At 41.1% G+C, this 24736-nt stretch overlaps 1 protein-coding gene and 1 long non-coding RNA gene across 8 annotated transcripts in view; one reads left to right on the top strand and one right to left on the bottom strand.

The window, feature by feature from the left end:
- Window positions 1-7036: 7036 nt before the first annotated feature.
- Window positions 7037-8198, bottom strand: LOC111747333. Its single transcript, XR_002783502.1, has 2 exons — window positions 8026-8198; window positions 7037-7915 (listed from the first exon to the last, which is right to left on the bottom strand). It is a non-coding gene; the product is annotated as an uncharacterized LOC111747333 (long non-coding RNA).
- Window positions 8198-24736, top strand: part of RBPMS (RNA binding protein, mRNA processing factor) — a 153903-nt gene continuing 137364 nt past the window's right edge. For 3 of the 7 annotated variants that reach the window (XR_002783494.1, XR_002783500.1, XM_023538328.1), the window contains exon 1: window positions 8198-8966. Coding sequence is in view for 4 of the 7 variants with exons in the window: in XM_023538328.1 (XP_023394096.1) it covers window positions 8901-8966 (66 nt within the window). In the remaining 3 variants the exon portion in view is untranslated. The remainder of the gene's footprint in view (window positions 8967-24736) is intronic. The other 4 variants (XM_023538325.1, XM_011371922.2, XR_002783499.1 and 1 more) reach the window with 4 other exon arrangements.

Consider the following 24736-nt stretch of genomic DNA (forward strand, 5'->3'; position numbering starts at 1 on the left):
CATTTACGAATTACAAGCATATAAATTTCACATTAATTATTATGCATACAGATATAATAGCCACAATATAGGAAGTTGTTTTTTTTAATTCCCCTTTCCTCACTCATTGCAGTTTTACTCAAATCCCAAGAATCTTCAAATCCCTATCAGTAAATTCAGTACTTACAAAGGAAAAAAAGCAAAAAAAGAAATGCCCTTTTTTTCTTCCTGTTGGCTATTCCAAAAAAGAGAGTACTTTAAAATGTTGATTTAACAATAAAATGTTGGGGGAGGCGGTGGGGGGGCGGGGGGCAGGGCGGGAGTGGAGAGGTATCTGGGTATAAACCGCTTTCCTTTGGATCAATCCTCCAGGTGACAGCCCCATTTTCACTCTCACTTCAAGGTGCCAGCTGCTATCAAGGCTTGAGTCTTTCGGGGATTCTTCAGGGTAAGGTTGCTTCTCAATTTTCTCCCATCCAGTTCATGATGAAGTTTCCTCAGTATTCATTGACATGCTTTACAGCTTCCCAAATTTTATTGCTGTTTTTTTCTTTCATTCTCTTTATCTTTGTTAGTTTATGTCTTAAAATAATGACAACAACAAATCCTTTCTGTGCTTTTATTAGAAGTTTTGGAACAGAATGGATAAAAATGTTTATGTTTAACCTGCCATTTGCAAACAATAAAATGTGACAATCTATGTAGAGTTTGTAGCATGGTCCCCTGTTTAGTGCTGCTAGCAGCTATTACTTTTATTTGTGTGCTTGTCTCCTCTTATATCTGATTGCTTGGTCTACCTCTTTTCCAGCTAATTTTTCTCCTGGTCCTAAGCATAGATATTTCTTAAGACTCTATTCTCCCACCTTGTTATTGTTAAAGCCCATCTACGATTTCAGTTCAGATGGCACTCAAATATATGGATTATCTCTTATCTCTTCTGGGCTACAGACTCATTTTCCAACAATCGGCATGATCCTGACACTAGCAAACTTCATATGCTTGATGCTAAACTTATCTGTCCATACAACCAGGGCCTCTTTCTCTTCTGGACATCTGTATCTTTTTCTTCTTTTTTTGGAGTTGGCCATTACAAAATCCTTGAAACCTGGTTGTTATGTCAAATGCCTTTGTTTTTCCTTACCTGCTACATTCGATCATTTGTCAAATTATGTAGCTTTCCTTTTGGAAATGGCTTTCATTTCCATCCTTTTTTCACTGCTTCTCATGAGCCATTCAAAGTCATTTTTTCTAATCTCCTGTCTTGCCTCACTCAAATCTACCTTACTACCCACTGAAGATTTCTTTCTAAAGGGTAGTTTTTAATAATGACTAAATGAACTAAATCTTTAGCCTTACCTCCTAACACTCACTTATAGGTCCTCTACATTCTAGATAAGTTAGAGTACAATAGACATTTAAACTTCTTAAATTTAGCATTTAACTTTTGTTTATAAATGACTCTCTCAAAGGCCAGAGGCATTTGTTAATTATTTTTCTGAAGTACGAATTTAAATCACATATACTATAAATGGCTTAAAACAATAATCATTTATTTGATCACAAGTACATTTACAGTTTGGGCAGCGTTTTGAGAGGATAGTTTATTTCTGTTCCATGTGATATCAGCTGGGATGGATCAACATAGAAGACCTCATAAGGCTGGTTGCTGGATGTTGCAGGTAGCTCAGGTGAAGCTGTCAGGGTAGGGGTGGAAGGGCTAGGGCTTGAATTTCCTCCACGTAGGCCACTCCGGGTGACTGTTTGGGCTTTGTCATTATATAGAAGCTGGGTACCAAGAAGGAGGATACAGGAGCTGCCAGAATTTTTAATGCCTGGGCTCAGAATTCCTCGAATTTTATTTCCTACATATTCTATTGGTCAAAGCAGAAATAGGCCCAGCTCAGATTCAAGGGAAGGGCATATAAGCTCCAACACTTAATGGCAAGAGTGGTGAGCATGTACAAAAAGGTGATGTTATTTGGGACTATGTTTGAAGACTAGCTACCACCATCCACCCTATGGCCACAACAATACATTAAACCCCACCCCCGCCAATGAAAAATACACCATTTCTTCCCCTAAGATATCCAAATATCTTATCCCATTACACATCTTTTCATAGTCTAGGACAGAGTTGAAAAAAACATAGCATAAGGGCCAAATCTGACCTGCAGACTATTTTTGTACAGCCCCTGAGATAAAAATGGTTTTTATATTTTCACAGGGTTATGAAAAACAAGAACAAAAATGTGAGAGAGAGATCACACATGTGACTACAAAGCCTAAAATATCTACTATCTGATGCTATACAGAAAAAGTTTGCCAACTCTGGTCTAGGATATCAGCATCTAAGTCAGATCCAAATGTAAATGTGGCTCCTTGGGTGTGGTTCCTTAACTATGGTACCTCAGACATGTTTCCTCTTGATCTGAAGACCAGTGAACTAAAGAGACAAAGAATCTGTCTCTTATATATCTACTATCTAATGGCAAGACAGGGGCAGAAAACCTATAATAGATACTCCCATTCCAAAAGGGGAGAAAATGAGAGGGACATGGAAAGTGATCCATAGCAGTTCTGAAATCCAACTAGTCAAATGATATCAATTCCTTAATTCGGTCTACTTCTGCTCTTCAGAAATGATTTTCAGTGGTTCTTTCCTCCATCTTAAGTCATCTTCCCTTTTGGAAATAGCCCATAATTGCAGATGAGTTGCTTCCTCAGCCTGCTTCCTGCCTGTCAGGTTGAAGTTCCAGAGGCCTCTATTAATTATGAAAAATCTCTACTTTAGTGCAAGTTAGTAGAGATCCTTAAATAGCCATAGGCTCAGTTTCTTATACTTCAATTTATAATAATCTCATATATAGATGAGTATATATAATCATATTTATATTTTTTTCTCTATCTTGGGCGAGTATAAGACTGTTGTGGGCAACATTTAGATTCTTAGAAGCCCTGCTATTGAAAGGATGTGCGAGGTACTATCTTAAATCTTTCCGAAGTATCAACTTATCTATTGCTACATAACAAGTTACCCTCAAACTTAATGGCTTAAAACAACAATCTGAGATTATCTCACAATTTCTGTTAGTTAGGAATCCAAGGCTCTGCTTAGCTGGGTCCCCCTTCCTCAAGGTCTCTCGAAGACTGCAGTCAAGATTATCAGCCAGGCTATAGTCTTGTTTTAGTTGACTCAGGCTACCATTAATGAAATATCGTAGACCAGATGGCTTAAACAACAGACAGTTATGTCTCATAGTTCTAGAGGTTGGGAAGTCCTGAATCAAGGTGCCAGCCAGTTTGGTTCTTGCTGAGGGCCATCTTCCCGCTTTGTGGATGGCCACCTTCTCATTGTATCCTCACATGGTAGAAAGAAGAAGCTTTGGTGTTTTTCTTTTCTTATAAGGGCACTAATCTCATCATGGGGGATCCACCCTCATGACTTCATCTAAACCTTATTACTTCCCAAAGGCCCTAATAGCATTGCATTGGGGGTAGTGCTTCATAATATGAATTTTGGAGAGATTTTAACCTTTGGTCCATAATAGGTCTCTCTAAGGCTGCACTTAGGGGAGATTCACTTCTAAGCTTACTCACGTGGTTGTTGGCAGGATTCATTTCCTTGTGGGTTGCTGGACTGAAAGGCACAGTTCCTTTCTGGCTCTTGGATGGAAGCCTCCACTGTTTCTTGTTACATAGGCCTCTCCATAGGGCAGCTCACATCATAACAGGTGGCTTCCATCAAAGGCAGCACGTGAGAGAGCAAGAGAAGGTATGTAAGTTGGGAACCATGGTCTCTAATCTGGTAGTAATCTAACCTGGTAGTAATATCCATCACTTTTGCCATGTTCTATTCATTAAAAGCAAGACATTAGTTCCAGCTCACACTCAGGGGGAGGGGATTACACAAGGGCTTGAGTACCAGGAGGTAGGGATCATTGGGGGTCATCATAGAGGCTTTCTACTACAGGGTCTTGTAGCTACACCCTCGTCTTGAACTTCACCTAAGGCTATATTTTCATAATATCACCTTGGATTTGACCTTTGCCATTAGGCCATTTCTTATTTTGAGAGTTTTGTCCTCTGGAGAAGCTAGGAATGACAACTAGTTTTATTTCAAATCCAGTAAGTCCTGGCTTCTTTGTTTCCTCTAAATTCTGATTGAAAATGGAACAGTTCCTTTTTTCAGCTCATGTCATGTATCTTGTACTATATCATAAGTATCTAAAAGAAGCCATTCAACCCTTTCAACATTCTATCCAACTATCTCCTTAGCCAGATCCACATGTTCATTAGGTATCTTTTCTTTCATGTAACAAAGAGTTAATTTAGCTAATTCTTCTTCCAGTACATAAATGGGGTTCCCCTTTCTCCAGTCTGTGATAGCAATACTTTCACTGTCCTTTAATAATGCTCTTCACTAGCAGATTCCTCAAAGTTCTGCTAGCTTCTAACCTCCACCTGATCCCAAAGCCACTGCCACAGATTTAGGTTTCTGTGACAACAGAATCTCATGTCTAGGTAGGCAAATATGTTTCAATTATCTATTGCTATAAAACAAACCATCCAAGAACTTAGTGTTTTAAAACAACAGCATTCACTTTTTTGCTAACAATTTTGCAGTTTGGGCTCAACTCAGTGAAGACAGCTCATCTCTCTTTCATGTGGCGTCAGCTGGGGCCAAACTAGGGCTAGATTATCCACTTCCAAGATTACTCCCTCACAAGGCTAACAATTGGTTCCGGCTGTCCACTGAACACTCAGCTGGGGCTGTAATTCTCTCCCACATGAGCCTCTCTACGTGGTTGTGTGAGCTTTCACAAATAATTGGAGGGAAGTGATTGAATCTCAGAAGTATTTAGAAGGTAAAGATCAGGAGGATGTTGTATAACATTGTAAATATACTTCACACTACTGAACCATACACTTAAAAATGGCTAAGATGGTATATACTGTGTTGTGTGATTTTTAGCCACAGTTAAAAAGTAATAAATAAACTCAGGGGAAGATTATGATGGCCTGGAGACGGGTGGGAGTGGGTAGAAGAGAAAGAAATATTAAGGATGACAAAAACCAAAAAACAACTTCTGGCCTCAAACACATTTTAGGTCCAGCGGAAGATGCAGAAGAGCTAACAATCATAACACATGTGATAGATACTGCAGCCGTCTGCTGCAGTGCTAACATAGGTACAAAGTCCATGCCTCAAAATAGACTTTTAACGTCTGTAATTACCAGAGACAAACATTTAAGACACAATTATAGGTCTGGATTTCTTAAAGCACACCTCAAAATGAACACAGAGATATAGAATGAGTAAAAAAACTATAGGTGCATAGAATATTTTCTTATCAATCTAGCATGTAACCTGGTAAGCCAGAAGCAATGTGGTAGGGTGGCGGGCAGGAAAGAAAGCAGATGTTTCTTAGTCATTAGTCCTGTTTTTCTAGGATATAAAATCCCTTTGTTGTCTTATAATTCTTGGTGCGTCTGGAAACTATTGCTACTGAGGATATCTCACTTTAGAAACTTTCTTTGATGTAGTAAACAGGTCATAAAGATCATTTATATCCTGAATGAACGTACATTCCCCCCCTGCCTTCACAGATACACACACTTTTCCCACAAAAACATGTTTTTATAAATAGCTAAATTTACAGGTTTTCATTGAGTTTTGTTGGCAACATGACTCTATTGTTCTTTCAAATAAGTCTAAACCATCCTTAATAAAAGGACAAAATTTTACTTTTACTGGCATATTACCCCATCCCCATACACTTTTTCTGAAAACACCTGAATTTCAATCTCGCCACTGACTATATTCTAGATTTCCCTGCTTTGTTGTCAACCGTCCGATGTGTCCATTGACTGGTGGTCTTGGGCTCTTGTGCTGAGCAGTGTGATTTTATTTTTTATTTCTTGAAATCTCATCAGTTGTCCCATTCTGCACAAGCTATCTAGGGTCTCCCCTCTGCAAAATAGTGACTAACGACTGCTACCACGAATCTGCCTAGTGCCCTTGTGGTGGCTCTCCATGCTGAGATGCCTCCACTTATTCAGTCCTTCCTGCAGGGTCTTGGGAGGATCTGATAATGTCATTCGAGCCTGAGAATCAAAACTGATAAGACAGTGCGTTCAAGCATTCAAAAATAATCAGTGAGTGCCTACTTACTATGTGTTACGCACTATCTAGGTGTTGGGAACACAATAATGAACAATTTAGACAAGATTCCAGTCATGGAACTTATTATTTTATTATTATTTTTTATCCTAGAGGTTTTTGACTTTTAACAATGGACAAAGTGCTGACTTGTGGAATTAAGCCACATTTCCCTGGGTGGGGGTGAGGGAAATTCCCCCAGAATCCTGGAATCACGCATTTTCCACCTACTTAAAAGTGGAGTCTGACTGGAACCATCATCAATGACTAGTTCAACTGTCATTTTTCTTGGGCCTTTGCCAGACTCCAGCAAGACAATGCTTTTCTGTGACGTGTACTCAGTAACAGGCAAGAAAGGCCAAGGAGGGTAAAGTGCTGGCATTGCTGGTCAGCACAGGGGCCCAAGACCACCACTTAGCCATTGCTCAGGAAGACATTGCCCCCTTGTGGTTCCTCATATAACCAAGAGAGGAACTGGAAGTGGAAACAGCTGTCCAAGTTTCCAGATTAATTGCAGCCCTTGCCTCTTCTGAACTTCAGCTGCAATTTCAATAGACTCTGTGTTTATTTTCATCCAGGATACATTTTTTCCCCTCACAGGGAGAAATGGCAACATGACAGCAATTAAATCTCTTTATCAAAATCTTCAGACTCCCCTAAACTCTAAGAAAAATCCAATGTGAAATTCAAGAATCACTACTGTTTTTCTCTTCCTAATGCTCTTAAGGCAGATATTTTCTTTGCTTTCCACAATTTGAACCAAGATCTGAGATTCCGTTACCGTGGAGTTGTTTTGGGTATCTTGTCTCCACAACAGCACTTTAAACTCCCTAACAGCGGAAGCCTTATCATCAATTCCCACTGCCACCCTCACCCATACCCGGCAGCACTTAAACCTGTATAGGGTAAAGAATGTCTAGTGGGGTGAGGGAGGGGAAAAAGAGATAAACAGTGAGCAGGCAAATAAATAAATAGAAATTGTGATTGGTGCTGTGCTGGGAGAGAGAATTCCTGGAGGTGGAAAGTGAGGGAAAGTTTATGTGCTTGCAGCAGTCACGTTTGAAAGCTTAAATAATACAGTATTGGAAAAGCTCTCTATGGCGCGGGAAAAGTGGAAATTATCTTAATAATGTTAGGTTCCATATATCGTAAATTTAAACTTAGTAAGAACGGGTGCTAGGTGCTATGGCTCTATCAACCTATAATCTCCTCTAATAGCAAACTCCTGGGAGATAAATAAAACTACTCCTATTTCACAGGTGAGGAAAGGAAAGCACATGGTCCTTGCGTGGTTGGTGCATAAGGCATCGTGCGCTGACCTCCCAGAATGCCTAGCCCCTTTCTCCTTTAAGCTGCTTTGACCCTCTGCAGTTAACCTGTATTGGCCTCCACTTCGGCGTGGAGTAAGGAATGTTCCTTTAGCCAACAAATATTTCTCGAGCGTCTACTAATATACCAGGTAGAGTATTTAAGAAGCCGTGGGATTAAAAAGGTACGGTCTTGTCTTCCAGGGAGGATCTCTCAAAAGAGTGAGAAAGACAGCCAGGTAAACATAATTCCAGAACAATCTGATAAGGACTGTGAGAGGAGTCTGAGCAGAGGCCCCGGGGAGCCTAGCGGAGAGCAAGGCGGCCGTTGCGGGGACACTGGAGGGGTTTTGGAGGACCCGGTAGCATCTGAGGTGGGCTCGAAGCAGCGCCCTGAGAACGCCCGCCCCGCGCGGGCTGTCCCCGGATGTCACTGGAGTTCTTGCATCCTGTCATTTTCAGCTGTCAACTAGAAGGGGAGAAATGGGTGTAACCCGGTACAGAAAAGGAGGGACAGGCTTAGGGATGTGGGTGTAAATCCCTCGGGAGAAGCCACCGAACAAAAGTAACACATCACACCTTTCGGTGGTCACACTGGCAGGGCCTGGCTCCTCCAAGCTCACGAGCACCAGTTCGCCCACTCGGGCCCCGCACAGCCGTCAGGGCCCCCAGGGGCAGGGCACCCGGGAGAGCCTGACCTCCCCTCCTTCCGCGGCCCCAGCCCTCCGACCTCCAGGGGAGTCGGGGGCGGGGGTCAGCCGCTTCCGCCCGGGGTCCCTCTCCCGCGCACGGCTTTGGGCCGCGGGGCAGCTGCCCTCGGCGCCGCCCCTCCTCCCGCGGGGGCTTCGCGGTCGCGTCCCGTTCCTGCCGGCGACAGGCTGCAGTCCACGTCCAGGGAGGGCGGAGGGAGGAGGCGAGGGAGGGGAGCGGGGAGCGGGGAGGGAGGAAGGCGAGAGAAAGGGCGCTGCTCGGATCCCGGACTTCCCAGAGCCTGCCAGGAGCGCGCACTCCGCGACTCTGCCGGTCCCCGTGTCCCAGCCGCGCCCCGCGCCCCGCTGCTCCGCCTCCGCCTCTCCGGGCGCCCCTCGCCCCCTCCCTCAGCAGCTGCTGGGCTCGGGCTGCGGCCGCCCCCAGCCCCTACCCGGCCCCATCCCCAACTCTCTGGGGTCACTCCTGGGACGCGCGTCCTCGCCCCATCCTTTCTTCCTTCCCTCGAGCCCGCCTCCCTGTCCAGGTCTCGCGCCCGGGTCCCGATTGTCTCCGTCCCCTCCTCAGCCCGCCCGCGCCTCGCCTCGCCCTGCCGGGTCTCGCGCACTTCCTGAGTCGCCCGGAGCCCGAAGTCGAGACGCCGCTGCCCCGGCCGCAGCCGCCGCGCCCGGGGAAGGGAACAGTGGGCGAGCGCGCCCTCGCCCAGCCCCGCGCCCAGCCCTGCCCGGCGAGGGAGGACCGGGAAGATGAACAACGGCGTCAAAGCCGAGAAGGAGAACACCCCGAACGAGGCCAACCTTCAGGAGGAAGAGGTACTGAGTGGCTCTGTGCGGTGGCGGGTGCGACCCGGGACACAAGCCGCGCTTTCCCCCCAAGTGCGGGCGGCCGGCCGGGCGCGGGCGCTGGTCCCGGGGCGCCGCAGTCCAGGGGCTGGGAATTGCCCCAGACGGTAGCCCCGGCAGGGTGTATCTTCGGAGAATGTGTTTTTGTGGGTGCGTGCCTAAAATTGCGTAACTTGAGGACTTTTCGGAGACTTTTGAAAGTATAATGCTCAGCTTTGTTTGCCTGAGATTTTAAAAGCGGAATCGAGAGCTGACTCCTGGGTGACCTCAGATTATTGGGACCCACAGGGTCAGGACTTAGTTCTGTGTCCGGCGCTGGAAGGTGTGTGTGCGTGTGTGTGCGTGTGTGGTGGTGGTGGGGGGGGGGGGGGGTGCGTGTGGTTTAAGGAAGAAATCAGGGGAAGTTCGTCTTAGAGGATATCTTCTGTTCCCTGCCCCCTCCCTTTCAACTTTCTAAGTTCTTAGTGAAATATGTTTCCAGCTGAGGCATTTTGGATTAATAGATAACTCCTCAGCCTCATTCTTCTCTGATGAGTCAAAGACCCTGAACCTGGGTGATTAGGTTTTGTAAATTTAGGGCGATGCGACGTGGGGAGCAGAATACGAGCTTAAAACTTTACAGTTCACCAAATGATCATCGAGCCTATTTTAGTAGGACTTTGACTTCCAAGGGTGCGTCCGTAATAAGGATAAAAATGTTGCGGCTGCGAAGCGTTCCTATGGTAGAAACAATTCAGTAAGTGTCGGAGGGAACTCCTGAAAACACGTTTCAAAATTCCATAATTAGGATATTTGTGGCATCTTATTAAATGGCTCTGTTCCTGCAGGTTTATTATCTGGAGTCCAAGAAAGAATATTTTTCTCCTACTTTTTAAGATCCCACCTGGTTGAGTTCTTAAACATTCTAAAAGGAATTTTAGAGTGTGTAGATGCAAGAAAGTATGCATCTAGATACGACCTATAAAACATTCTTACAAGTATTGAATCCTAACATATAAAGTTAACAGAATGGTAAGCTGATTCTAAAGCGGTTGGGATATGGAGATTATTATTGGGATTCTGTGTTATGTGCAAGCTAAATTCTGATAGTGAAACTAACTTTGCAGAGGATTTAATTAATACATATAAGCCCTCAGCACTTTGTCCTCTTGTAAATTGGGAAGATGGAGACCTAAGAAGTCTCCTGCCAAATTAATACAAGATTTTAAAGAGTTGTGTGGTAGTGCAATCTAGATGAATTGCAGTAAGCCAAAAATTGCCTTCTCCCCTGAGGAACTTGCCGTTTTTTGTTATAAACTATATTTTGAAAAGCGTTATTTACATGCCTTTTGTTTTAGCCGCAAGGGAAGGAATACTATTGACATTTCCTTTTTCAAAGAGATGAAGACTTAAACTACAAGTTCCACTTTTTTCTAGAACCTTGTTGGCTTCTTTGCTATTTATTTTCTCTACCACTAAAATGCAATTTAAGAAACAATGACAAGTTTGCCTTTTTTATGAATTGCTGTATTTAACTAATTCACCTAACATCAAGGTAATAATTGCTTCAGAAACCCTTCTATTTCTGTTAGGTTGGCAATATGTTTACTTCTAAGGGTAAGACTATTGTATGAAACCACCTTTCTCTGTTCACCCAACTGAGAAAACTTGGAAACAGTTAATAAGGCAAACCAAAGATTTCTTTTTTCTTTTTGTTTTTTGGTATATAGCAAAAGAGGTTTGAGTGTCCCCAAACCATAACCTACTTGACATGATAAAATTCAATAGAGAAAAGTCACATTTTTCTGCTCGACCTTTCTCAACCTAACTGCCGCCAGTACTGAGCTGTGGTCTGCCTGCCTGGTCACTTTAACTAGAAGTGTGAGGTTGTGTCCAAGTAGAATTGGGAGTGATCCCAATATTGTTACTACCTTTTACCTCTGCTGTTGCCCTGACACGGTTTGATTTTAGGTGGGAATGGCATGTGGCTCTAGTGTCAGTAGCTTTAACAAGACACTTGTTATTTTAATAAGGGGACGGTCAGGAAGATTTCAGAACCCAAGTTGTACAGATGGAGTGTGCAAAACAAATACACCATAAAGAGTGAAGCTTTATACCGTTAAAAATTCAGGAAAAGAAAGTAAGTCGGCCTGAACGATCCAGGTAATTTTGCCCTAATTCCGTCTGGGGTTTATGTTTTGATTTTGGAAAACTTCTAACCTCTTTTGTCTAACTCAAAAAGCCACAAGTAAAATAAATATGGTTTTCAGTGAGTCCCATTAATGTGCTCAGCATTATACAAAACCACCATACTGGACCCTTTTCCTGCCCACCCAGTGATCAGCAATTTGTCCTTAAACACATTTAAAAGTCTGGGCTGAGGACTCCAGTAACAGCACACACACATATAAAATGTATATACACATAATGATGAGAGGAAAAATGTGTCTTCTTGTAGTTTCTGGTGGTGATTGCACTGATGGGGAAGAGCAAGTCCAATCATCATTAAGAGAAAATAGTTTATTTCATAGATCATCAGGGTAATTTAGGCTTTCTCTGCCACATTACAGAATCCAAGGTTGGGTTTTTTTTTTTTTCCTTAGTTTTTTTTTAAATGAGTTCCTTTTATCTTATAGAATGTTTGGGCTCTGCTTGAGAGCTTCTAAAGCTTACTCTGAAATTAAGGTAGAAACACTTATTTGGTTCCAACTGTATGGATTGAACAGTCTAGGGTTTGGGAGACTTTTTGCAGCTTTTTTAGGTTTGGAAGTTTTTGAGAACTTGGGCAGGACATAGACTTCTGCTTTGGATAGTATTTAAAACTTCGAGGAAAAATAATTTTAAGATTTAGCTAGCCAACTACGTAAGAGAATACATTTGGCTTTCTGGCCTCCAGTATGCTATACATGTGGGTCCCTAAGCAAGTTGTTCCTATAGAGAAAAAACGGCTGTCAAAGTCTTACTGGGATCTGAGATTTATGAGGTTTATATATAGGGCATTAGGTGATTTATTACATCAGTTTACAAGAAAATCATTCCTAGAATTTGCCTCTAATTTTGGACTAGGCAGTATTCTCTTAAAACACCTTCGGCAGTTTGCGCTTGACCAGACTTTATTAAAATTAATAAACATATCAGTAATAGACTCATACTTGTCTTATCAGTTTTAAATATTGAGACTTTTTTTTTAACCTAGTAGTAGATGGAAATAATTTATTTTTGGTCACTGAAATGTCAAAATAGAAATTTCTTTTTTGGAAATCAAATATGTACTTTGGTTTTATTTTTATTTGTGTTATTGGGTACTTTTCAGGCTGATTATACATTATTTAAAAGGTGTTTTATTTTGTTGATGTGCTGGTGTTAGAGTTATTTCTCCTTAAGTTGCTTTGACTGAAATTTCTTGTTCTTAAAGCTAAAGCAAAAATCTTGACAGTGCTGGAATATTGATTAAAAAGATGGGCAAAAATCATGCAGTAAAGTTAATTCTTCCGAAGTTGATAGAAATCTTTACCTCACATTTCTTCTTTTAAAGTGCTCAGTAATTTTGCCAAAATATTGGGGTCATAAAAAAAATTGTTATAATTAGCACAGAGAAAGGGTATCATGTCAATTTGATGTGCCAACCTCAGGTTTGCATCAAGCATTAAGATGAATCTACATTATGACTTGGGGATAGTACAGAATCGTTTTGTATTTAACCAAATCTGAAGCCTCTTATTTCAAATCAAATCTCATACAATAAATTTATATTTCAGTCATAGATTAGGATTAGGTGGAAATGTGTTGACTTCATAGTAAAATGATGCTGTAAGACCACTGTCAATATGACCTGCAGTTCTGTTATTTTTCCAGTAGCGATTTTAAAATTTCCCTGATAAACCCTTATGCTCACTTGCAATCTTCTTTGTTTCCAATGGCGTTTGTTTATTGGATAGTTTGGATAGGGTTCTTTTTGGAGATGCTTTTATGTAATTTTTGTATGTTCATATTTTTGCTTTGAGTACAAAAACGTTCAATGTTGGTGATGGGACAATAAAGTGGGAACTCTTATGTATTATGATGGTGATACAAATTAGTGCAGCTTTCTGGAGGACTTTGGCATTATCAAAATATTTTTAAGCCCTTTGATTCAGTACTTTCATTTTTAAGAAGTTACCTTAATGAAATAATGAGCATGCACAAAGATTTATTTGTAGGAATGATTATTCCAGAGTTACTTTTGATAGTGAAAATTCACAAAGACTATGTCTAACATGGGGAAATTGCTAAGTAAACCATGGTATAATTCCTGAAAGAGAATATTATGTAGCCATTAAAAGCCATATTTTTAAAGAAAACAACAGGAAATGTGTTCTGTCACAGTTCTGGAGACCAGAAATCTGGAATCAAGGTATCAACATTGTTAATCTCTCTCTGTAGGCTGTATGGGAGAATCTGATTTTGTCTCTTCTAGCTTCTGACTACATTTTAATTGAGATATTATCAATGTTATAACATTAAATGAAAAGCACAGATTTGAATGTTTTATACTATATAGTGCCAATTCTTTAAAAATATTTATATAACCAAATATATTTTAAAAGTTAATAAAAGTTATCTGGTGGATTACAGATAATTTTTATTTACTTTCTGATGCTTTCTGTGCTTTCTAAATTTTCTAAAATGAGCATGTAAACAAAAACAAATATCTTTTGCTTTGAAGATTTCACTAAATTCTCTGGTAATATCTGTGTCACAAGACCATTGGGTTAATTATATTTTGTTTTATTCACAAGCTGTGCCGCAGGAATCGGACCAGTTCTGTACCTGGTAGCCTTTATGTTTATCTCACTCATTTCTTTATCCTGGCTCATGTTAGTGATCTTTAGCAGCTTTCCTTTTCTAATATGCTTTCTCAATTCATCCCTATACCATGCTGCTGGATCTTCTGATGGCCCCAAATCCTTCAGCACTACTGTTCTCCATACAAGTCTAAACCTGACATTCAAGATTGCTTCAACCACCTTTCCCTCTTGGTCTAGCTTGAGCTGCTTTCAAGGCAGGAGTCAAGTTTCAGTCTACATTTTTGCAGGATCCCATCAACTGAATTTCCCCTCCCAAAGAGATTACTTTCTAGTAGAAGTTAGTTTTTGTGATCTCCATTTTACTCTTGAATCATTACCTTCTTCCATGTCTTTCTTAAAAAAGCTCTATGACATCATGGTGTTCTCAATGCTCAACAGCTACCCAAAGATAGTAAGTACCCCAGTGAGATACAGGGAAGTATCTCTCACACTCACACACACACACACACACACACACACACACACACACACTCTTGATAAATGCATACTTTATAAACATATGAAATAGCCTTATTGATTGGGTTGGTGATGATGACTTTGTATAGGTAAGCTGTTAAAAAAGCAGCCACTGTTTACTGTTGAGGTCCTTTGTCCACAGGGGATTTAGAGAAGTCATGGATGATGGATCAGCTGGGAAATTTAACTCCCTTCACCTGTCATCCATAGTTTTCATTGAGTACACAGGTGAGCATTGCCGGTCCATCTTTCAGCCACTGTGGGCCCACTTGTTCCGAGGTGCATTTGGGTTTTCAATGTTAGAATTTGTTTTCTGCTATGGAACTCACTTTGACCTTTTGGACATGGGCTCCTAGAAGCCTTGGTTAGGTGGAAGAGCTCAGAGCTCCTTGGGTTCTCAAACAAGTGTTCTCTCTGTGACAGCCACTTTGGAATGTTTGTGTTCAGTTTCATTTGGCACCTGAGTGTCTGCCTGGGGGTAGGGGAAAGGGAATGCAAATGTTCCTCCTGAATAGTGTGCTTGCTTTGGTCAAAGAAAAAAACCTGGGAAGGAATGAGGGGAATGAACCTTAATAATAGCTGTAGTAAAAGTGGCTGCTTGGCTCAGTAGGCTTGATGCTATGTGGGACCAGGTATTTAAATTGATGCTATGTTGGTTTCAGGATGTCCTCCCTGATGGAGATGAGCTTATTTGATGCCTGGGGATAATTTGGGTATGACTGTTTAAAGAATACTGGGAGAATATTTTAAACAAGTTCAATACGGGGGGTGGGGGGGTAGAGGGTGTGGGGTGTGTGTGTGCGTGCGTGCGTGTGTGTGTGTTTTGAAGTGGGGCGGTAGTGGTACCTGACTGCATATTTGAGGAAGGTATATGTTTGAGCTTACAGAATAGTTACCCAGTTTGTCATTTTTACTGATAGCAGAAAAAAGAAAATACTGGAATAGTTGATCCTAAGAATATTACCAAACTCCTTTTATCCATTCACTCAGGAAATAATTGTTAACCTTTGAGTATTTTCTATATGTTAAGTACTGGCCAAATACTTTATTACATTATTTCAGCCTCATGACAAGCTGATGTAGGTATCACCATGATGATGAACTTCATTTTATGGGGAGCAGCTGAGGCACTGAGAGGTTGAATAATGAGGCCTTCATGTGCAGATTCTGGAAGTGCCAAGATCTATGAGAGGTAGTGATGGCCCTGTGTAAACAAATAGGTATAATAAAGCACTGTGTTAAAGCGGAGGTAGTTGTTTGTGTTGGGAACAGTCAACACTGCAGCAAGGACAGGGTGATAGAGCTGTGTCGAAGCTTTAAAAAGGGTGACATTTGAACTAAGTCTCAATTTAGACTTAGCCAGACGAGGAAAGGGTTGAGACCATGGGTTGCGGGGAAGAGATTAGAGACCACGGGGTGGGGGGTAGAGATTAGTCTATATGAAGATACAGAGGCTTAAAAGGGACCCTTTTGGGGAGAGCAAGCAAAGCATGGCAGGAGAGAAGGGAAGGGAGGGAAATAGTGGCGGGGAGATGGTGGAGGATCTGGGCCCTCCATGCCAGAGAGTCTGACTCTGTCCTTGGATGGGAGCTGGGCTGCTGGGCAGCTGGGACCTGGCATTCTGGGATCTTCCAGTGGGAGAGGGGATGCCATGGGTATCGGAAGAGGTTTTGAAAGTCCTGGTCTCAAAGTAAGGCAGTGGTGACTGAGCCAGAGATGCTGTGATAGGTGTGCAGGGGCCTCGACAACTGTCAGATACACAGGAGAGAAGACAGGTTTCATCTCGGAAGCCTCTTGGGGGCTGGGGGGCGTCCTCCTGTAGATAACTAGCTAAATAGTGGCTGTATTTGTAGAAATTAGATTGAAAGGGGCTGAAAAATAGGCAACAAGGAGGTGAAGATGTTGGGTTTGAGATGCAGAGGAGAGGTCTAATCTTAAATGATTTTCAGAACAATTCAAGAATATATAGCTAGTAACTGGAAAGGTAACTAATGACAGTGCCCAGAAAATTAAAGAGAGGTGTTGGGACTCTAGTTCCTAGGAAACTTGTGAGTGTAGGCAACAAAAGAGAAATTTTACTTAAAATTTGATCTATGTAAAAAAATGGGGAGGCAGGGACCTGGAAATTCTTGGAAGAAATGGAAACAAAAATTTTAAAGCACTCTGTAGGAACATAAAAATGTATTACATATAATCCGCTTAATTATAACCTAATAGTGTTCGGTATACTTTACCCATTTGAAAGCCTGCAATGCGGGGTCTTAGAAAAATCTAGGTATATACAGTATTTTTCATACTCATTTTTTTTTTTTTTTTACTTTCGTCTACAGTCCCTAGAAATTGTTTTCCTCAAAAATTTGCAGTTAATTCTCAGGCTTTCACTTGTCCAACTTTTCTTTTTCCAACCCTGAACCTAGAAGGGAAGATTAAGCTATCATAAAATTTGTAGAAGGGTTTGGAAAGTAAAGGTAGATGGCTTAGACAGGCTAGACTGTTTTTATATGAGAAAATTTCCCCAACTTGCTCTGTTCTTTTTGACTTTATCGGGAGAGGGAGGTGAATAGTAGAATGAGCCTTTGCCAGAGCCCAAAGTCATCTATGCTGTGGGTCATATTTTCTATTTATTCATTTCGAGCTTTCCTAAAAGTTTGCAGCCTTTCTGCTCATGGCTAAGTGTCAGCTGGTAAAGTAAGAAAAATAAAAGTCTAGGAATTTAAGAAAATAACTTGCAATTGTATTTCTCAGGTTTTAACCCTGCTGCAACCATTATGATGCATCTTATATTGAATAGTGGAGAAAAAAGGGAAATAGCAGTAATAAATGCCAATCACATCAGAAAAATTAGTTTCAACTTCCAGGCTATAATACAGTATTGTTACACAAACTTAAATTCCGAGGAAATGCTGAAACAGCCTCGCTCAATCCTCTGTCCTTTGGTTTTTGCAAAGGAATAAGAAATCTGGGAGTCTCAAATTGAGGTGCATCTCACCAAGCCATGAAAATAAGTTAGAGGCTAATTTCTACTTTCGATTAATCGTTATCAGTTGACTTTTTACATGACATTCCTCTGCTCTTTCTGACTTATGTCACCAGGTAGATATGTTGGCAGGTGGCCAACATTATCCTGAGAGAGATTCTAAAGATTAAAAAAAATTTTTTTGCCTTGAATCCCCAGGATCCTATTTTGTGAAAATTTCTCTTATGTCCACCTATAGGATGGATAGTTTGGGCCTCATGAGAGAAGGTACAGCATAGAAAGTGCTATCTTATTACAGAAGTACCAGAATTTCCTTTGTGCTCAGAAGGGAAGTGCTATAAACGTGTAATTGCTTTACCCAGCATGTGTGATTTACAGGACTTAAAATGTGTGAGTTTCCAAAGAGGCATCTGTTTTTAAATACAGTATCCCTCTAAACCGGCAGGATGTGTTTTGGGGCAGAGTAGGAACACATGGACACACACACACACACTCTTCCGTCCTGCCCAAGGATGCTGGGGGACGGGGGACTGAAAATGTCGGTAATTGCTTCTCAGAGACTTGCTTGTCAGTAGAAGGCACATGGGAGGTGCTGGAGTACCAGTCAGCCGCTGCGAGGCCACATCGCTGTGTTCTTATTCGGCCTTCTCCCCACTCCACTTTTCTAAGCCCAATTCTTTCTTTTCCGGGACCTCCAAGCATTTTCCCATTAATGAGCAAAATAATTGTTAGAGCAAATGCTAAGACCCTCTTTGCCCAAATTTCCTTTTCAGTCTTACTTGATGTGTTAAGAAAATTAGAGAATTGAATATCAGGTGCATATCCAAATATAATCAGACTTGTAAAAGCATTTATGGATCTTGCACATTAATTCATTAAGCACTTAATGAATTCATTAGTAGTGTCTATTCTGTTTTAAACATCGCACTTTAACAAACCAAATAAAGGGTTATCATCCCACGTTTAGAGAAGAAAACAGGCTTTGAGAGATTAATTTGTCTAAGTTGGGTAGAAGCTTAAAATTCTCCAGTGGTGTACGAGGTTCTTGTGATCTGGGCCTTGCCGGTCTCTCTTACCTCATCTGCCTGGAGTCACAGTCTCATTCATTATGTTTCAACTGTTTGGCAAGTTGGAGGTAGCTAAATAAGGCCCAAACTTGTTCCTGCCTCAGGGCCTTTGTGTGGGCTATCCTGTCTGCCTGGAAAACCCTACACTCAGATGTTTACAGGGCAGACTCATCCATGCCATTCATTCAGATCTCATTTCAGATGTTACCCAGAGAGACCTTTGACCTCCAAGTTTAAAGCAGCCCCACCTTCCCAACCACTATCACATCCCTCTTATCTTATTTTCCAGATAGTAATTCTTAGTCACTGATGTTACCTTGTTCTTATTTGTCTTGCACTCCTGAACTGTGAGTCCCTGGCCACAGGGACCTCTGTCTTACTTAAGGTTGTAACCCCCAATGCCTAGAACAATGCCTGGAACTGTCCCGTACGTTTGTTATTTTTAAATGACTAGAATAAAAAACAACCTGTCAAACTCTGAGGCTTGTACAATACATGGCATCATCCTAAATTTTCCTAGCAGTTTTCAGATTAAATTTTAATTATTGCTGCCTTCAAAATGATCTTTTCTGGATCCCCATCCCCCACTTAATTACATCAGAAAGTACAATTACCACACGCTTTTAAGCTAGAAATTTGGGGTGGTAAGTGATAGATCCTGTGTATGTGTGGGGGCGGGGGGCAGATTGGGGGTTATGTGGCAGTCTTTCACATTTAAAGGAATCCCTCCCTTTGTCCAGTTAGAATGGGAAGCTAGTACATAATTCGACAGAACCAGGAGTGAAATGTGGGCCGGGTATGAGTGATAAGTAAAAGTAGGGCAAGATGAATTTGATTCCCTTTGTAGATGTGACTATTGGGTTGCAAAGGGTTAATGTTAGTAACCCAGGTGGAATTGATTAGGAGATAGACTTAGCACTCTCAGTCATTTTGATTTAGTCTAGCCTCAAGCTCAAAGTGCTTTCCTCTGTTTGCCTACACACTAAAAAGTCCTGTAGCTCAGGATAATGCAGGCTTTAGCTGGACAAATCCAACCTTCAAGCACCTGAATGGGTAGCCACAAGGGACCGTCTAATGTGGGTTTTGTGATCCCTTATGGAAGCTCCTCACAGTCACAATTTATATTGACTGGTCAGCCTCACAGACTCAGGAGCTGTATATTGTAAAGCAGAACAGATGACATTTCACAAGAAAAGAAATGTTAAGTCATTACTTTGGTCATCGGACCAGCTGTTATTTGAGCACACTAATGTACTCATGAAAATGCAAGCCATTGGCATTTATGTCATAATACTTGATCTTGAGCAAACCCTTAAAACTTTACCATCATCCATTGTCTGATAGTCTTAGAACTGTTAGGTAGCTAGTCTGACATGAGCAACAAGGGAGAACAAAGGAATAGGGGCCCAGCCTAGAGACTGCCCAGAGAACACCCTAATGGCAGTAGAATTCTGGGTACGCATATGTACAGTAGGCAAAGTTACTGCCTAGTGTCAATCAAAATGACCTCATTTGCCAATCACCTAGAAATGCCTTTGGAACCACCCATCATGGCCCAAATATAAGGCAGACATGCCCACTTCTGGGTCTCTTTTGCCCTTCTGGGTTCTCTTTTTGGTGGCCTTTTTGCCCTTTTGTAGCCATTTTGGCCCGTGTTGGTTACAATGCTGGGACCATGTGCCTCCTTGGGGCACACTTTGTCTTTCTAAAACATACTTTTAATACTGTTAAATCTCAATGACCTGTGATTCTTCACTGCGTCATTTGAGAAAGAACCAGAACCGAGGAAAAATGCTAATTTACACATCTGTGCGTTGTTATTCCTCTCCCTGCCCACTATCTTTGGGGTGACACCAAACTCTGATCTGCCCCAACGGTGACAGAACCAACGGTATATAAATCCTTATGTTCTTGACCAAATCATCAGTAGTCTTCATTTTATTCTTATTACCTCTTATTTTCTTAGGGACCTAGGACAAGTCACTTAAGCTGCTTATCTTTGACAGGTCATTTAAGCCTCTGTTTTCTTAACTAAAATGTAAGGATTGGACAGACAAGGCCTGGTGTGCATTAAAAGAACTGTAACTGCACTCTCCTTTTTCCACTTATTCCACTTTCCATTCCCCCATGGTAATACAAGGTGCAGTGGTGGCACACCAGCCAACGTACATCTGGGGCAGAGAAATAGGCTGTCTGGGTGGGGGATAGCTTTAAGCCTGAAATTTGTTGTGTTTTGTTTCTGTTTTTTTACTAAAAATGCCTCTCCTTAAGAAATAGGTTTGGGAGTGTCTGGGTGTGAGCGAATGGCAGGAAATGGCCTTCTCTAAACAAAAGAACTCTTTAAAGCCCATCCTAAATTTTTGTGTTTTGAGGAGGGTTATGCAGAAAACCAGAACTAGGAGATGTAATCTCTGCTTTAGCCATTCTGATGGGGGAGAGGAAGAAAGAGAGGATTCCTAACCAGCCTGCCCTCCCAAGTGTCTCATTGCCAGGCAGTACCCACCAAACTGCCAGAGGTTCTTCTGGGGAGTGTGGGCTCATACCCCCAACAGGCAAGAAGGAACCAGGTTGGGCAGGATTATACTCAGTGTGACATTCAGCTTTAACCTCGGCTTTCAGTCTTTGCTTGAAAAACCCATCATCAGTGAAATGCATAAATACAGAATTGAGGGAAGGAGGAGAAAGAGTTTTGTGTGATCTATATCACTGTAAGTTAAAGTTGGGGTGCTGTGTTTTGCTAATAAATACCCCATAAATAAATTGAAGATTTGAATGATTGGGTTAACTACTATCCTCATTTTTCTAAATCTAAACTGACAACCTGACAATAAGAGTGACTTCTGCCCCTTGACTAACGGGATTCGTAGTCATTGCTGTTAGATAGCTGGACCATGTGAAGAACTGCGGGGCTTTGCCCCGCTTTGGAATCCTCCCTCTCTTCACTTGAAAGTGATTATTCACGATGTCTGTATTTGTACAGCAGGATCCTTAATTTATATTGCTAGGAAAGTAGTTATGTTTTATCAAAATTATTTTGCCTTTACAAATTCTTGCTGACTTGCACCAACAAACTTCTTTTCCAGGCACACCATTCCCTCTACCCCGCTTCCCCGCCGCCGCCCCCGCCTCCCCGAATATAAATCTTCCCACTAATAATTAGAAACAGATTTTTTTTGAAAATGGTTTTGTGGTTTACTTAGTTTTCAGAACACTTGAAAATGACAAACATTTTTTCAAAGAAAAAAAACATTGTTACACCATTATTTTTAGGCTTTACATTGTAACTGTTTTTACAAAGGCCTGCTGATATATATGGTGGGTACTGTGTTGGGACTAGAGAGGTGGTTTACTTCATAGCACTAGGTACTTAACAGAATTGCAGAGATAAGATTAAAGCAGATACTCAGATCCTAGTCTGAAAGTGTTTTGTTTCTACATTAAACATCCTGGAAGACTCTATATCTTGAACGGGAAATGAGGGTGCCCTATTGTTTGAGAGATGTGATCATTGTAAGTTCCAAGGTTTCCAGGGAAAATTATTCTCATTGAAAATTCCAGTGTCTAATGTGTTAAGTTTTCTCACGTTTTTGACAAACTTTTGAGAAAGGTTACTGTTATTTACAAGTATGGAAATAGATATTGATTTAGATTAGTTTGGAGGCTTATATACAGTATACATTTGACATGTTTTTCATTTAGAGTATCAGTTGTTTTCCATTTATTATCTATGTAACATCCCTTTTATTTTTATTAAGAAAAGATAAAAATACATTAAGCTCATTAGAATTATGTAATATAGGCACTAAAATCTGCCTCAGCCTTCCAAGTGTTCCCACCTGGCATATTTTACATAGGTTCATTTGTGATTCAGATGGATTTGGGAACGGAATGTGTCTTGTTTCATTGAGTGAAGGGACAGCTTTTTTCTGTAGCTCTTCACATTCATGCAGCTACTGATCAACCATGTCCTGATTAGGAATGTTTGTCCATTCTCTTCATGTTCTTGGATGATCAAAGGGAAGCATCTTGCCCTTTGCAAGACCAGCATCTGTTGCCATTTGGTCATAGTGCACCCAACCTGCTGACTCTATCTTAAAAGTCAGTGGGGAGGGAGAAAAGACTCAAAGGTGCTGTGGGGCTTGGAATATTCTGAGTTTCTGGTTTTGGTAAATATACATTCGAGAAGTTTTAACCATCAACTATCTCATCATCTCCCTTCCTAAAAACCCACACGCCTTTTGTCAGCATGAAAATTGCTCTTATTGCTATTGTCATAAAGCATGGGTCATGATTATACAGAGGAATCCTACTGGTGTGAGCTTATCCTGAAGTCAACAACAAAGTGTTGTTTTTCCTTACGCACTGATAAAGTCAGTCCAGGCAAAGCTTGGGCGCTGCTCAGTGCAAGAGGCCCAGGCGTAGAAATCCAGCAGTTTGATCTGGGTCCTCCCACTAATTCCAGTGCTCTCTGAAATATCTCCATGAACATAATAAGCATTGTATTTTCCAAATTGAAATTGCAATCATATTCCTTGGAAAGCTTGCCATAAATACCTTACCTTCTTCCCTACCCCTAAAGGATTAATCTGCAGTCATACAAATTAGAAATTTTCTCATATAAGGATGAGATAGAGAATAAACATTATACGGTCCTGAGGTGGTTTCCCATTATTGGAAGTTCTAGAATAGAAATGCTATTTTCTGTCATTGTATTGGACAATTGTTCTCCTTCTTATAGCCGTGGGCCAGAGCATAGCTTCAGTGTACAGCAGAGATTATCTCCTGGGAGATTTTTGCATATTTTAAATCCCTTTATGTACTTAACTCTGTGGGTCATTTCTCCCAGCATTTCTCAAAGGAAAGATAGTAATGTATTCCTTCTATTTTAGAGATTTTTAAAAAATAGTGCTAATAAATCCATTGGATTTCTAATTTATTTGATTTTTAGGATTGAGACTACCAAGATTCATAAGCCATTTGTTCACTTAATTGGATCACATGGTGTCCAAGTTTTTTTCCACTGTTTTATTTTTTCAAGAACAAAATCTGTTTTTTTTCTAATTGACAAATTCAGCGATTCTCCCCTCAGAAAATACAAATAAGCAAACAAACAAACAACCACAATTCTACAATTCCTTTCTCTAAAACCATTGTATATGTATATTTTTAAAGTTCTTTTCTCTGTGTGCACACACACACCTCTTTTAACAAACGAATTCACACTATAATATTTACATTTGATTTTTTTCACTTGACATTCTGTATGAACATCTTTGCATGCCTGTGGATATTGCTGAGCATTTAGCTTGTTTTAGCTTGTATGAGATATAAACAGTACTGTACATACTCTTAGCCAAACCTGTGTGTACACCCACAGTGATTTCCTTAGCCTAAACTTTTAGAAGTGGAATTTCTGGGTCAAAGGGCATACATTCTTTTTAAGACAGATGTTTATTGCCACATCTTCTCTGGAAACAATGTACTAACTTACACTCCTACCAAGAGTATCAGCCGGGCCCATTTTTCTATATCTCCTGCCACCGCAGTTTTAAAGTGTCTCGAAGGTTGCCACTTCACTGTGTTGTTCACATTTGTATTCTATCTGTGACTCATAATTAACATCCCAGTCTGATCTATACAACACCTGGATGTTACATGTTGACTTTTTTAACCCCATTTTAAGACATCACCCGATTATTTCAGGTACTGCTGTAGGCACTAAAATGCTTAGCAGATAATTTCTGGAGATGTCATTCTTGAGTTCATTGAACACAATGAAAAGTGTTGATTTTGTGATCTTGTATTTTAGGTCCTTAATATATATATTACTGGCTATAAACTTAGCAACTGGTGATGAGACCAATATCTTGGGTGTTCTGTGTGCATGTACAGAATTTCGTTGAGGCAGTTCAACATTTGGCAGGTGAACTAATAAACTATTCTAAAATGCATCCCGATTTCAGAGATGTTACATTGTGGAAAAATGTATCAGAACTGGTAGATATGTCTTATCTCTGCTTTTCTGGTCACATGGTTGGTTTGCTCTTCAGGCGAGAATAGAGACTCTTAGACATAAGTTTTGGTGGCCAACCATCCCTGGAAGGAACTTTATAGATACAGTTAAAACAACAATGTCTTTTATTAGGTGTGAACCATGCAGTGCATCTACTGGTGAAAATGTTCATTGTCCTCCCCCCTAAATTGAGGGAGAGGGCCTGGAACTCCTGTGTAGAAGCTGCCACAAGTATTCCTCAGTGTGAACGTCAACCATCAGGGCATTCTCATCCTCCCTAGAGGGGCATTTTCACTGGGATGAGGAGTAGAGCTCAGGTCTCCCCATGTGGGCTGGGCAATCACCATTAACTCCAGCCCTCAAGGCCTTCTTAATTGTTAACAGAACATTCTTGCAGAGCA

Source organism: Pteropus vampyrus, unplaced genomic scaffold, assembly GCF_000151845.1.
Source record: "Pteropus vampyrus isolate Shadow unplaced genomic scaffold, Pvam_2.0 Scaffold8, whole genome shotgun sequence".
Taxonomy (NCBI): Eukaryota; Metazoa; Chordata; class Mammalia; order Chiroptera; family Pteropodidae; genus Pteropus; species Pteropus vampyrus.